Source organism: Anoplophora glabripennis, unplaced genomic scaffold (genome assembly GCF_000390285.2).
Source record: "Anoplophora glabripennis isolate ALB-LARVAE unplaced genomic scaffold, Agla_2.0 scaffold63, whole genome shotgun sequence".
Lineage (NCBI taxonomy): Eukaryota > Metazoa > Arthropoda > Insecta > Coleoptera > Cerambycidae > Anoplophora > Anoplophora glabripennis.
Window position 1 is genome coordinate 1,569,679 of NW_019416222.1, and position 14,480 is coordinate 1,584,158.

The 14,480-nt window shown below is 30.6% G+C and overlaps 1 protein-coding gene across 3 annotated transcripts in view; it reads right to left on the reverse strand.

Moving 5' to 3' along the window:
• The window catches only part of LOC108903716 (sialin), a 119,840-nt gene that overhangs the window by 26,217 nt on the left and 79,143 nt on the right, over positions 1-14,480 (reverse strand). Inside the window, exon 1 of one of the 3 annotated variants that reach the window (XM_023454442.1) lies at positions 655-726. The exons of the other annotated variants lie outside the window; for them this stretch is intronic. Within the exon in view, the coding sequence (XP_023310210.1) occupies positions 655-682 (28 nt within the window). The 5' untranslated portion in view covers positions 683-726. Of the gene's footprint in view, positions 1-654; positions 727-14,480 lie in introns of those variants that run through there. 3 annotated transcript variants of the gene reach the window in all.

Consider the following 14,480-nt stretch of genomic DNA (forward strand, 5'->3'; position numbering starts at 1 on the left):
CAGGGTGTCACAGGAATGGTTGGAAAAATTGAAATGATGGAATCTTTGGTAGATTTTATGTATGGTCTCACATAACATATTTAATTGAATAGAGAATTTAGTTAGTTTTAATGTTCAATTAAGAAAATTACAAACTTGTCTCTTTCATTTTTATTTTAAAAGTCAAAAATAATTATTTCACCTTAACAAAAAAAATTATCACCTTATCGTATGAGTAGTGAAAAAAATCCTTATTTTCGCATATATGAGTTAAAAAAAAAGGTTTTCAATAAATTTGAAATGAAATATTGAAGGAGGAAGACCATTGGATTAGGATTCCATTATTTCGTATCAGCCAACCATTTAGGGAACATCGTGCTTAATAAAAAAAACATTCTAGAAATAATAATAAATAATAAATATTTCTTCTTATGCGATTCCGACCACAATAAAATATAAAAAACGCAGATAATTGTTGAAATAACATGTTCGACATAATCCTAAATCTAAGCACAAATTATAATTTTAAAATTTTAAGTATAAATAAACTAGACGCAAAAAGTACACCTACAATTCTTGCAGATTTGATATAATAAAATTTTGGTAGTAGCTAATAAAAACTGCATATTGAACATTTGCAAGATTAACACCATTAAATAAACTAAAAATATTTACTTTTTCCGGAGCGCTTTCCAGACTTCATTTTTCTCACTACAACCACAAATCAACTGAACGTTTTACCAGCAAGTAATATGTCTTTGTTTATTCATGAGTCAGGCTGCAATTTTTATTATGGCCGGCCTAATATTCATAAAACATTTTTATCGCATTGCACTACAGTGGCGTATGTGAAAATCAGAGCAGTTGGTCTCAAACTCGATGGCAGGGGTGTACATCTGTAATGGTTGTATTGCTCATGATATTACAGAATGATTTTGAATCGCGAAGAGAAAATTTTCCTTATTTTCGATTGTTAATAATAATGTTTTTAGATATTTACAGGTAAATGAAAAAAAAATCTTTTCTCAATAGTAATTTTAAAAGCTGTTACTGTGGCTGTGCATGTCCATGTAGTGGATACACGGATATGTGCATTTACTAATATACCTTTTTTACTTATAAGATATTTTTTTCTTTGAATATCAAAATTTTATATAAACACAAGCCTCTTTTACCTAAAAACTAGCATTTTAATTGACTTAGTAAGATCCCTCCTAGACTGCTTGTATACGCCACTGCCAACACGCAATATTCATCATAAAAATCCAACCATTGCATACTCTAATCTCGAATATACCTAAGTAATTCCTATAATTTGCATCAATTAAATTCCAACTTTTTCTGATTTTTTACATATGAATATACAAAGTCTTTCAGAAAGACCTCCCGTAAATACAGGGGTGATATACGATAAAAAATAAGAATTATTGTGATGTGAACTATATGTCTATCTCCTCTTGTTTTCGAGATACAGAGCGATAAAATAAAATTTTTTAAATAGAATTTTTACGAAAATTGCCAAACGGTGCGAAATATTTTTATCAAATTTGGTACTTCGGGGTTTTTAAGGACGCCAAATATATATATATATTGCCAAAGCGTTAGACGACTGTCTAAGTTAACTAACAAAATTCTAAATAAAGTCGGGTCTGCAGTCAAAGCCAAAATTTTTAAGTGTACTCTTTTTTATTGCTCGAGCTTTCGGAACAAATTTATTCCTGCCTCAGGAGAAACTATAATGGAATATACATTGATAACAACCACAAGTAATAATCTAATTTATACTTACAAAATTGAGATTTGAATCAAAAAATTTTTNATTATTTTTCAAAATTTAGCGCTCAATTTCACTGTTTCCTTTTTCTAAATTCCATAATTTACTTAGTCCATGGTTGTCTCAATTATTTTGTTCGGTGTACCTTTTGGTTCTGCAAAGTTTGGTTATGATTCTTTGGTTCAATTATAATTCCATGCTGCCACATGGCTGAGCAAAGTTTTTAAGGTTATATAGTTTTAAAATGTAATTGTAAAGCAATAGCTCAAAATTTTAAACAATTTTAGTATAAGTATTTTAGGAATAGTGTTAATGAATGTTTTTAACAATAGATTTTTACGCATCGTACGGTTATGACTAATGATTCAAATGGATTTTGTTCTAAACTTGGTATTTAAAAAAAAAATCAAATCTCAATTTTTTTCTCCTGAGGCAGGAATAATTTGTTCCGAAAGCTCGAGTAATAAAAAAGAGTACACTTCAAATTTGGCTTTGACTGCAGATATGTATATATATATATATACATATATATATTTTGATATTTCATAGAGGACGCTAGTTATGCTATATTCCTATTACATTTTAAGTTCTAATTTTTTTAAGGTTAGGTTTCTTACCATTCTAGCTCCAATTTTTAATGTACAGTTTTATTTTCTAAAAATAATGTACTCTTGTTAGAACTTCCTAGTGTGGACGGTTTTCGAGAAAAAAGGCTTTTAATTGAACTTTTACAATATTACGGTATATAAAATAAATGACTTTTCTCAAAGTAGGCTTATGTCAAATCTCATTGATGGATGTCTCATAAACAACGCATATATTCTTAGTAATATTTTAAACTTCAATTAACTTTATATCAAAATATTAGTGACTGTAATTAGTCAGTACTAACTACAGTCACTAAAAATAACTAAAATTTTGATATAAAGTTAATTAGAGTTTAAAATATTACTAAGAATATACCTATGTGTTGTTTATGACACATCCATTATAGAATCATAGAATCATCACCATCATCATAGAACTTGAAATGTAATAGGAATATAGCATAACTAGCGCCCTCTATGAAATATCCAAAAAATAATTAGACCCGCGTATTTGGCGTCCTTAAAAACCCCGGAGTTTCAAATTTCATAAAAATATTTCACACCGTATGGAAATTGTCGTAAAAATTATATTTAAAAATTTAAATTTTTAATTAACAAGAGATAGACATTTAATTCATATGACAAAAAATTCTTATTTTTTGTCGTACTATCACTCCCTGTATTTACGGGAGGTTTTCTGAAACACCCTGTATATCTAATTATCATTTTATTTTTAATGGAACAGATATTTAATAAATGCATATATCAGTAGCAACTTTTTCGATAGCAGCTGATAATTGATTGTAAATTGCCAACAATTACTTCCTGTTAGGTATTTCTATTATAATTTATAATCTTTATAGCTTCATTGTGTTTATTGATTGTTGAAAAGTGTGTATCAATAATCTAATTATACAGTGGCGTACTCAATTAAAATGAATGATGTTTGGAAAGTATTGTCTTGTGTACCCTGCGCTGAAAGATTTTTATATTAATTGAAATATAAGTTTCTTCTATAAATATGAATTATTACCAGCAGCCGAAAATTAGCTTTAACAGTTGATAGAGGACTTCATCTTCAACAAAAAAGTTCATGTGCAGGTTGTAAATTGTATACCAACTGTGATAAATGGTGTCCAATTTAATTTAACTTTTTTCATGATATCTAAATTGGGTTTGCTTTGTGGTGACATAATGTCCTTTAAAAATTACCTACAAACGATTCTTTCAACCACTAGAAGGCTGACTGCCTACCTTTTTTTTAAATAGAATTTCTACGCCTGAGTTTTTTCTTCTGTTCCTCAAATTTGCCATATAACAGAAAGAGTTTTGAATAAATGTCGTGAAACCCTTTTAGTGCACATAAATATTACACGAAAGTTTAATCGAACTGAAAAATATTTATTATCACATCTATAAAGATAAATTTGTTATGGCGTTATTTATTTTAAAACAGACACATAAAAACGAACTGTAACTACAGAATAATATAGTAGTAAGTAGAATTAAAGTAGATATACAAATTGGAAGTTCTTTTATTAGACACATAAATGGCATATTATATGCAATAATCTTGAGTTTGATAAATGCACTGGGGTAATGGATGGTACAGAATTTTGAATGCGTTATATTAGTTCCTCCCTTGTATTTATTGGGGAAAAGTATTCCTGCGGTATACAAAACGTTACTAGAGCAACAATTATGGTCCTATTACCTAATGAGTTCACTAAATTTTGCCCAGATATAACAATGTCAACTAAATTGAAAATAATGACTTCTACGGTTACTGACGTGGTATTTCACAAAAAAGGAATAATAAATTTGCACCAAGTTATGAAATGAGTGACGATAATCCAAAGGCAACAATGTGTACCATCAATTTGTTATAGCACCTGTTGAGCTGCTGTCACGTTTGGTGTTCAGCGTTTAAATTTCTTAGAACATACGTTGCCAAATTTATTATATGTGCCCTTTGAATATTAAAGGAAATGAGAACAACATTGTCTTTTTCAGAAAATGTATTGTTGGTATATTTTTCTGAATAAAGCAAAAGTTTGAAATCTTCTTCATTATGGTCAATATATGCGATGCTGAGAGCTACTTTAAATGTCTACAACAACATCGATATTGGAAAGTATCTAAAATTACAAGCATTCTACAATCGGCAATCGGATGGATATCGTGATAAAAAATCACGCGTTTTAGCAAATGAACAGATTAAAAAATTCTAATGGAGGTCCCTGATGCGTATTTAGATTTAGGTACAAAGGTACATAAAATATTTTTGTAAACGAAGAATACTGACTATTATAATTTTAGGTGGCAATGATTTTTGCCATATCTGGGCATGTCGATGTGATGAACTACTTTCAAATAAAAATTGGAGATATTGAAGATTTGGGAAATAGTTTGCTGAACACTCTGCCAACTACAAAAACAAAGAAAATAAGATCCTTTATTGTAAACAACTATTTAGACATATATCGGAAATATGGTACCGCAAGATCTACACAAATACATTTGGAAAATGCCTAGAAAGTTGCTGCGTTTCTCGAATTGAAAGATGCTCACGAATATACCGGACATTGTTTGCTTAGAACTTCAGATACATTATTAATAAATTCAGGAGCTGATATCACAACTTTAAAAATGCATGGTGGATGGAAATCTTGAACGGTAGCTGAAGGCTACATTGAGGAGTCCATAACTCGTAAATCAGTTGTTAGCAAAAAAAAATTACCTACTGCAAGTACATCAAGTGCTGGAAGCGATTTTTTAAATAACTCAACCACTTTGGAGGATTCAATCGTTCATAAACCATCTACTACTGAAAACACTTCAACCTACACAGACGATGTAAATGTTTCAAAATAAACAGGACAAGGGATGTCTTATTACAGGCTGTTCTAATTCACCATAAATGTTTACAACAAATAAAATTACTTTCGTTAAAGAACAAATTTTAATTTTTAATTTAGGGGCAGTAAAAATTATCCTAATACCTAGGCAGTAAATGTGATACTTTAGTACCTGGCACTATCACTAAAATTACGCCTTTAATGCCGATCGGTTAAAAATATTTTTAAATTTACTCCTGCTACTTGATTCACCTTCGTTTTTTTTGAGAAATGTACATCCTGTCGATTTTTGACCTACCCTTTGAGGTTTGCAAAACCCTTAAATTATGACGTTTGACATATTTTTTTCAATTATATCCCTGAAACTACCTGTATTCAAGCCACTGCTATTGCCAGTAAAATGATTTGCGTGTTCTTTTAAGGACGGGATTTTGTACAAAAAATATCGCCCAGCGCGAGTCACGAAACGGGACCCCGGCAGGTGCTGCTCTAGCGGCCAACGCTTCAAGGTGTGTTTTTTAACCGAACGAAGAAGTCTAATAATAAACGCTGGACGTAAACGGCTCGATTTTTCAGGAGCGGCTCCAATTTGTGTACATACAATCTTATAAGGAAAGAGAGTAAAGATTTTATTAATCATTAATAGATTATCGAGGACAATAATATTTTTTTTATTAAGTAGGCAATAATTTTTAGTTAATAAGGTTAAACAATCTTATAATTACCATTCCTTTATTATAAAAGCAGATATAATTTTTAAAATTACATGTAGTTTCTTCTTCAAAAGCTTAAAAAACGTATAACAGGAACAGTCAACAGTCTAATGTTTATATTTTCACGTTAACGATCCGATACGTAAATTAACTGCTATTTTCAGTAAAAATGATATAACTTGAATTATTTTTTTACTTTGGTGAGTCGTATTAATTTAAAAACACTGCCTAATTACTAAAATATATAGCTACTTATATATACTTATACTAACTTGCTACTAATTACGTTTGGAGAATAATATGTATAGTAGGGTGGCACAAAAAAAANGACAATATGAAATTAAAATCGTGTTAGTTATATTTATATTCAAGAATGTATAATTTTTTTGGTCGTAACTTTTTTCATTAAATATCCAGTGGTTTCCTTCTTACCGGTAAGTAGCTTGAAGATTTGTAGATTTGTAGATTGAAGAAGAAATCTATCTGAGCCAGGCTAATTTTTAAGCTGTAAATTTATTTAAACATAAATAACGATTTTATGTGGGACACCCTGTACGTAAAATTTAATCTGTATTCTTAATAAAGAAAAATTAGTACATATTATTGGTTTTTTATGCGTTATATTTTCGTACTATTTAAGCTTTACAAAATCATTACTTAGTACTTAGTACTACTTAGTACTACTAGGTATATCAAAGATAATATTAAACCATTATGCTTTATTTTAGGACGCATTTATAATAAACCAACTCTGTGTTTTCACTTTCATTTTCAAGGGTAGCGACACCTGTGAGAGAGTATACAAACTAATACACACACAATCAAGATCTGGTATCTAGATAGGAACGGAACAATTCTGGTTTAGATACGTAATAAAAATGGAGATCATGTGTAAAATGTTGTCATTTTACTTGAGGACACAAATAATAGAATTATTAATAAATATTAATCTGAAAATTAAATACAAATGATCCTAGGTGTCCGTTCTAGTGAGTGAAGTAGTTTGGTTATTGTGCCTAACCTAGTTCCGTTGTAAATGGAATATATTGGCAGACTAACAGTATGGTTAAAATTGAGGTACTTTGGCATTTATTTAAATTATTCTTCTGTTCTCATGAGCAATGAAATTTATCTCACTCACTAGCGGGAACCATTGCGAATACATTGATATATAATAATATTCAAATATGTTAGTTTCTTCGATGATTTGTGTCCTCATCTGAAGCTCTGTTACACGGTAAAAATATACATACTAAATCGCCCCCTTAAGACGCAACTGCTATTTATTCGTGTACAGATTGTAAAAATTTCATCTTTAACCGATGTAAAAGATAATTAAGAAAAATCCTTTCCAAAGTAACAACTTCAATACCCTGTATCTCAGAAACTTTTTCAGTTTTTTTAAGTATAAACAGCACACCCTGTATACCATCATTAATTATTCTCTATTAAACAGTTCTCATGACCACATCATTATTACGTGAACTGACGTAGTGCAACAGCAATAACATGCAGTGTCAGTTACTAGAGAACAGAAGTTACACAGAAGTTAACTAACCGTGAGAGCGAACTGGTGTGCGCCCACAAGACTCATCAAAATGAATGGTTTCCACTAAAAAATACATAATTATAATTATTAATATTAATACATATTATAACTGAGATTTATTAACTCATGTGCAAGGTGGTCCAATGGCGAAGTATTAATAGCTCTGTTAGTATCCGAGATACGAAAAAAAATTGCTCAAGCAAAACCTGAAAAGGATAATAAAATTCTGTATAGGTACTATAAGTCTGTAAACATAATTTGATAGTTCAAATGTACAGACAGGTTGATGCGAGCGGTAGTTAAGACAGTTTTTTTAAAGAATTACTCTAGATGTTTTTGCATATAGCGTAAATAGGTTTATGTTTGGGAAGTTGCTGAATTATTTAGAAAATTCCTTCTAGATATGTTCACTTCGCAAATTTCAGATATTTTCTCTAATTTTTCAAATGGGACCCCTTCTCATTTTGTGCGCCGTTTTATTCTCGGTAACTTTTAATTTTCATTAATTTTGGAGACATTTATTTTTCTTATAAAAATTACTCAAACAACCTTATTGTGCATTATTAAATGTATTTACGTAACTATCTCTAGCCGATATAATGCCATTCCAATAAAATTGTTTTGGCTCGAACATAAAATCAGTCACTTTCACGAAATAGTCCGGGAGTTAACGACGGATTTCATTTCACCAATTCCGCAAGCTTAATTTTTTTTTCCTATGAGTTATCCGTGTAATATAATAGTAATATGAACATCTGTCACCTCATCCCCACGACAGGGGGTTACAGGAGGGTTACAATTACAGCAAAAAATTAACGAAAAAAAATTATAGTCGCACACCACCTAAATTCCACAACAAATTTTGTCTTCCATCCACATAAGTAAGCGCAAAAATATTTATAAAAAAAATTATACCAGCAAGGATGAAACTGATTACAATTTTTATAGTAACAAACACAAAACTGGGTCTTCCACCCATAAGGTACAATTTTAACAGTAATTCAAGTGCTAAAATTTACCGCTATAAATATACATAATTCTCGGAAATTATGCATAATTATTTCTACGAATATTATTAATACTGATTAAAACTGATCGCACTTGAAGCCAAAGTCCAATAGAATATATGTAAGTATTGCATCATTGTATATGTAATATATTAATGTTATTGTTGATGACAATATGTGTTTGAATTATTGTTTATCATCGGCAAATAACAAACCCTTTATATAATTGGAAAGAATAAACAACAAATAAATCAGAATATGTATGTGATATTACATGTTATTAGCCAATTTCCCAAGTAAATATATATTAATACAAATTGTCTTAGATTTAGGCAAAAACTTTGTGATTAATTAAATGATCAATTATTAACTATACACATTTTCTGAAAGTCAAGCGTCAAAAAAAAAACACCAGGAATGTTTTCGTTTATGGTGAATGGGACAAATGGGATGAAATATATAATTTTAACCAATTGATGTTTACTTAGATGTATCCGAGGATGTTTCCTTCCTGTTTATTCAGTTCAGAAGTATCCTAATTTAAAATTTACAATTAAAACAGATACAAAAAAAATTATGCGACTATTACTAAAAAAACATTTAAATTATAAAAATCTCTAAAGAAAATTTTATAAATGTGACCTATTTCATATCTTTATGAGACATGTGAGTGGCAGAAAAAATATACATTTTTAGGTTTTTCATACATACAACTTATTAACCAGATTTTAGGTTCTAACGTAAACAGTTTTTCTAATACAAAAAACCTGTGACCTGTGACCATTGTCTTATGAAGTGATTTTATTGATCACGTGTCTACGCATTTTTCTCCTTCAAACTATACAGGCTGTTACAAACTCGGTTCTCACTACAGGGATCTCGAAAGCGGTAAGAGATACAAATTAGCTTAAATGGGGGCAAAGTTGCGTAATCAGGGCACCAACACTACGCCTCTAAAAAATTAAGGCTAACATTAGTTTTCGAAATAAATGAAAAAACCGAAATTTTGGAAATTCGTGTTTGTTTCATTTTAGCCTTGTTTGAGGTGATATTGAAAAAAGAAGAAACTTTCTCAAGGCCACTTTTTGTCCTCTATCGAATGGCATAATCAATTTTTATATGTAACGTTTCGTCTCTCCAGGACCATCATCAACATAATTTTTTTAAATACGACCCTGGACATTTTTTACATTTTTTGCAAACCTACATGATCCCCAATACCGTACTGTCTCAGCCTAAACCAGATTCAGATGTTTTGTCTCGAAAAATTCATCTTCAATACTGAATTAAGTATCTACTTCGTAAATTAGAAGTCAAGGTAACAGTTTAAGTACCTTCAAGTAAACCACTAACCACTAACTGAAAAATATTCAAAACCAACTACCTAAACTGTAATAGAAAATGATAAAAATTGAATAAATACGAAATAATATGAGAATGGTCAATTAACATCTTAATAATTATTAAAAGAGGAAACAAAAGTATGCGAATAAAAATCTTTTCCTGAAATCAGAGTTGTAAACAAATCACACAAATATTTTCTATTATTAAAATTGTACCTACCAGTAATCATAGATACTATAAAAATACGGTAATTTTTAATAAAAAAAATCATCTGATAACATCTAAAAGTCGTGATTAATAATTTAAATTTCTTTGTATATTTGGACTACATCTAACTAATTATTCCTAGTTTTCAGTTCCTCATAAAATTGAAAATCTGCTAGGTTAGTTGTGGCGCAGGCGCAGAGCTCCAACAATGCCATTGTCATTGTTGTCGTGGTAGGGCACGTCGGTTGGACGTTTTGTGTAAACAAACTTTTAAGTACTGTTGAAAATGATTTATATTTTCAATTTTAAAGTGATACGTAGTGTTATAATTACATGTGAAGTACCTACTGTGTATTGCTATAGTTACGTTTACGTATCTTGCTAGGTGACTTCGAGATAATTATTTCAACAAATAGGTTAACAATGAGGAAAAATACACTGAGCCCTTATCATCCGGATAAGTCTATAATCCTAGTCAGTAGGCGTCATTATTTCTGTTATTGAAATGGGAGTTGAAATCCTTAAAAAATTAAGCACATATTTAAAGACAAATTAAAAATTACATAAATATGGTATCGCAAAAGAATTCGTTTTGCTGCGACGTTAAAAAGTTTTAGGTAAAAAAACGAAAAGCAAAAAACTAAACTTGTACTGAAGCAACGCTTGAACTGAAATGTTTTTGTAACTTTTTATACTCGTTGCACGTGCAAAAATAACCCAATCTAGGGCAGTAATTTAGTGCCACTATTCGTTGTGTTATACACAAATAATTGTACCAGTATATAATTGCCAGTTTGTACTTATAAGTTCGGAAATAAGTTTATTTAATAATTGCGTATGTCGTATTATCCAGATATGGGATCATATTTTTAAGTATAATATACCGAGGGGGAAATCCAGAAGTACCTACTTTATATGAGCCTTAGTATTGTTTGAATAATATTGAGTACCTACTATTTGAGTCATTTATTTATGTCAGTCTTACAATGTAATATATAGGGTGTCCCAGAAGGCCAATCTGGTAACCACAGCCTTCTGCCATTAAAATAAAAATTAAAATAGGATGACTTAGACAAACTTATTCATAAGTATACAAAAAAATCGAGTGAAAAAGATTCCTTTAAAAAATACAAGACGTTAAAATAGAATTTTCGAAATTGTCTTTTCTTGAAATTGGACACGCTGTCTGCGAAAGTTTGGGAAATCTCGAAGCTGGAGATACTAGTGACCAAAATAAGTCGATGAGCCAAATATGCTATATGGAAATGTTGATGATTTCAAAGGTACAGGGCGTTCAATATTTGCATTCTATTTTGAAATTTCTCAATGATTTTGAAAACTGTCAGGAGTATGGACAATAAAATTGGCAAATTGGCACTATTATGTTTTTTGACCTGACAAATAAGAATTTGTACATTATTTTGGAGTTGCTTGTATAGGACGTCAGTTTTGCCCTACTCCTTTGATAAATAGGGTTTTTTTGCCGTTAGAATTTTGAACATCGTGTATTGAAATATGAAAGAACGTCCTTTGTTTCATAAAAGAGTTACCGATATCTTCCTTCGAGATATTTGCATATACAAATGTCAATGCATTTCGTTTTTAAGTAACTTTTAATCCTTAAATTAAACTAATGCGACTTGACAACTAGTGTATGAACCAAATTTTTTACAGTTTTCTAAAAAACAACTTAAAGGAAAAGTAAAAATTGGTCAAATCATTTGAATACCTGTGATTTGAAAAGACTTGCTTATGTAACTCGTGTGGCAAGTGAAAATGAACTGCGGCAAAGGATTTTCCACGATAGCCAGGAGAGTACAACCATCACTAATTAGACGTGCTCGTGAGTGTAATTTGGTTCATACACTAGTAGTGTGATTCTTATGTCATGTCAAAAAACATAATAGTGCCAATTTTTTTGTTCATACTCTCGACAACACAAATTCAGCCGGTGTTTATTACGATTTTTACCTTTATTTAGTAAAATAGTAGCGAAATGATTAGCGAAATACATACATAGAGTAGGATCGTATACGATGCAAAGTAGAGCAAAAAATTGTCGGCCTTTTATCAAAGAAAAATCGTGTCACCATTTTTAGGAGGCGTAAGATAAAACATTTCAAATTTAAAATGAAATTCAATGTAAAATCTGAAATACCGCTGCATACGCACTGTGTTCTGGTAGTAGCTGTAGTCGCCCAGGTTCATCGAGTGTACNGAGAAAAGTATTCCTGCGGTATACAAAACGTTACTAGAGCAAGAATTATGGTCCTATTACCTAATGAGTTCACTAAATTTTGCCCAGATATAACAATGTCAACTAAATTGAAAATAATGACTTCTACGGTTACTGACGTGGTATTTCACAAAAAAGGAATAATAAATTTGCACCAAGTTATGAAATGAGTGACGATAATCCAAAGGCAACAATGTGTACCATCAATTTGTTATAGCACCTGTTGAGCTGCTGTCACGTTTGGTGTTCAGCGTTTAAATTTCTTAGAACATACGTTGCCAAATTTATTATATGTGCCCTTTGAATATTAAAGGAAATGAGAACAACATTGTCTTTTTCAGAAAATGTATTGTTGGTATATTTTTCTGAATAAAGCAAAAGTTTGAAATCTTCTTCATTATGGTCAATATATGCGATGCTGAGAGCTACTTTAAATGTCTACAACAACATCGATATTGGAAAGTATCTAAAATTACAAGCATTCTACAATCGGCAATCGGATGGATATCGTGATAAAAAATCACGCGTTTTAGCAAATGAACAGATTAAAAAATTCTAATGGAGGTCCCTGATGCGTATTTAGATTTAGGTACAAAGGTACATAAAATATTTTTGTAAACGAAGAATACTGACTATTATAATTTTAGGTGGCAATGATTTTTGCCATATCTGGGCATGTCGATGTGATGAACTACTTTCAAATAAAAATTGGAGATATTGAAGATTTGGGAAATAGTTTGCTGAACACTCTGCCAACTACAAAAACAAAGAAAATAAGATCCTTTATTGTAAACAACTATTTAGACATATATCGGAAATATGGTACCGCAAGATCTACACAAATACATTTGGAAAATGCCTAGAAAGTTGCTGCGTTTCTCGAATTGAAAGATGCTCACGAATATACCGGACATTGTTTGCTTAGAACTTCAGATACATTATTAATAAATTCAGGAGCTGATATCACAACTTTAAAAATGCATGGTGGATGGAAATCTTGAACGGTAGCTGAAGGCTACATTGAGGAGTCCATAACTCGTAAATCAGTTGTTAGCAAAAAAAAATTACCTACTGCAAGTACATCAAGTGCTGGAAGCGATTTTTTAAATAACTCAACCACTTTGGAGGATTCAATCGTTCATAAACCATCTACTACTGAAAACACTTCAACCTACACAGACGATGTAAATGTTTCAAAATAAACAGGACAAGGGATGTCTTATTACAGGCTGTTCTAATTCACCATAAATGTTTACAACAAATAAAATTACTTTCGTTAAAGAACAAATTTTAATTTTTAATTTAGGGGCAGTAAAAATTATCCTAATACCTAGGCAGTAAATGTGATACTTTAGTACCTGGCACTATCACTAAAATTACGCCTTTAATGCCGATCGGTTAAAAATATTTTTAAATTTACTCCTGCTACTTGATTCACCTTCGTTTTTTTTGAGAAATGTACATCCTGTCGATTTTTGACCTACCCTTTGAGGTTTGCAAAACCCTTAAATTATGACGTTTGACATATTTTTTTCAATTATATCCCTGAAACTACCTGTATTCAAGCCACTGCTATTGCCAGTAAAATGATTTGCGTGTTCTTTTAAGGACGGGATTTTGTACAAAAAATATCGCCCAGCGCGAGTCACGAAACGGGACCCCGGCAGGTGCTGCTCTAGCGGCCAACGCTTCAAGGTGTGTTTTTTAACCGAACGAAGAAGTCTAATAATAAACGCTGGACGTAAACGGCTCGATTTTTCAGGAGCGGCTCCAATTTGTGTACATACAATCTTATAAGGAAAGAGAGTAAAGATTTTATTAATCATTAATAGATTATCGAGGACAATAATATTTTTTTTATTAAGTAGGCAATAATTTTTAGTTAATAAGGTTAAACAATCTTATAATTACCATTCCTTTATTATAAAAGCTGATATAATTTTTAAAATTACATGTAGTTTCTTCTTCAAAAGCTTAAAAAACGTATAACAGGAACAGTCAACAGTCTAATGTTTATATTTTCACGTTAACGATCCGATACGTAAATTAACTGCTATTTTCAGTAAAAATGATATAACTTGAATTATTTTTTTACTTTGGTGAGTCGTATTAATTTAAAAACACTGCCTAATTACTAAAATATATAGCTACTTATATATACTTATACTAACTTGCTACTAATTACGTTTGGAGAATAATATGTATAGTAGGGTGGCACAAAAAAAA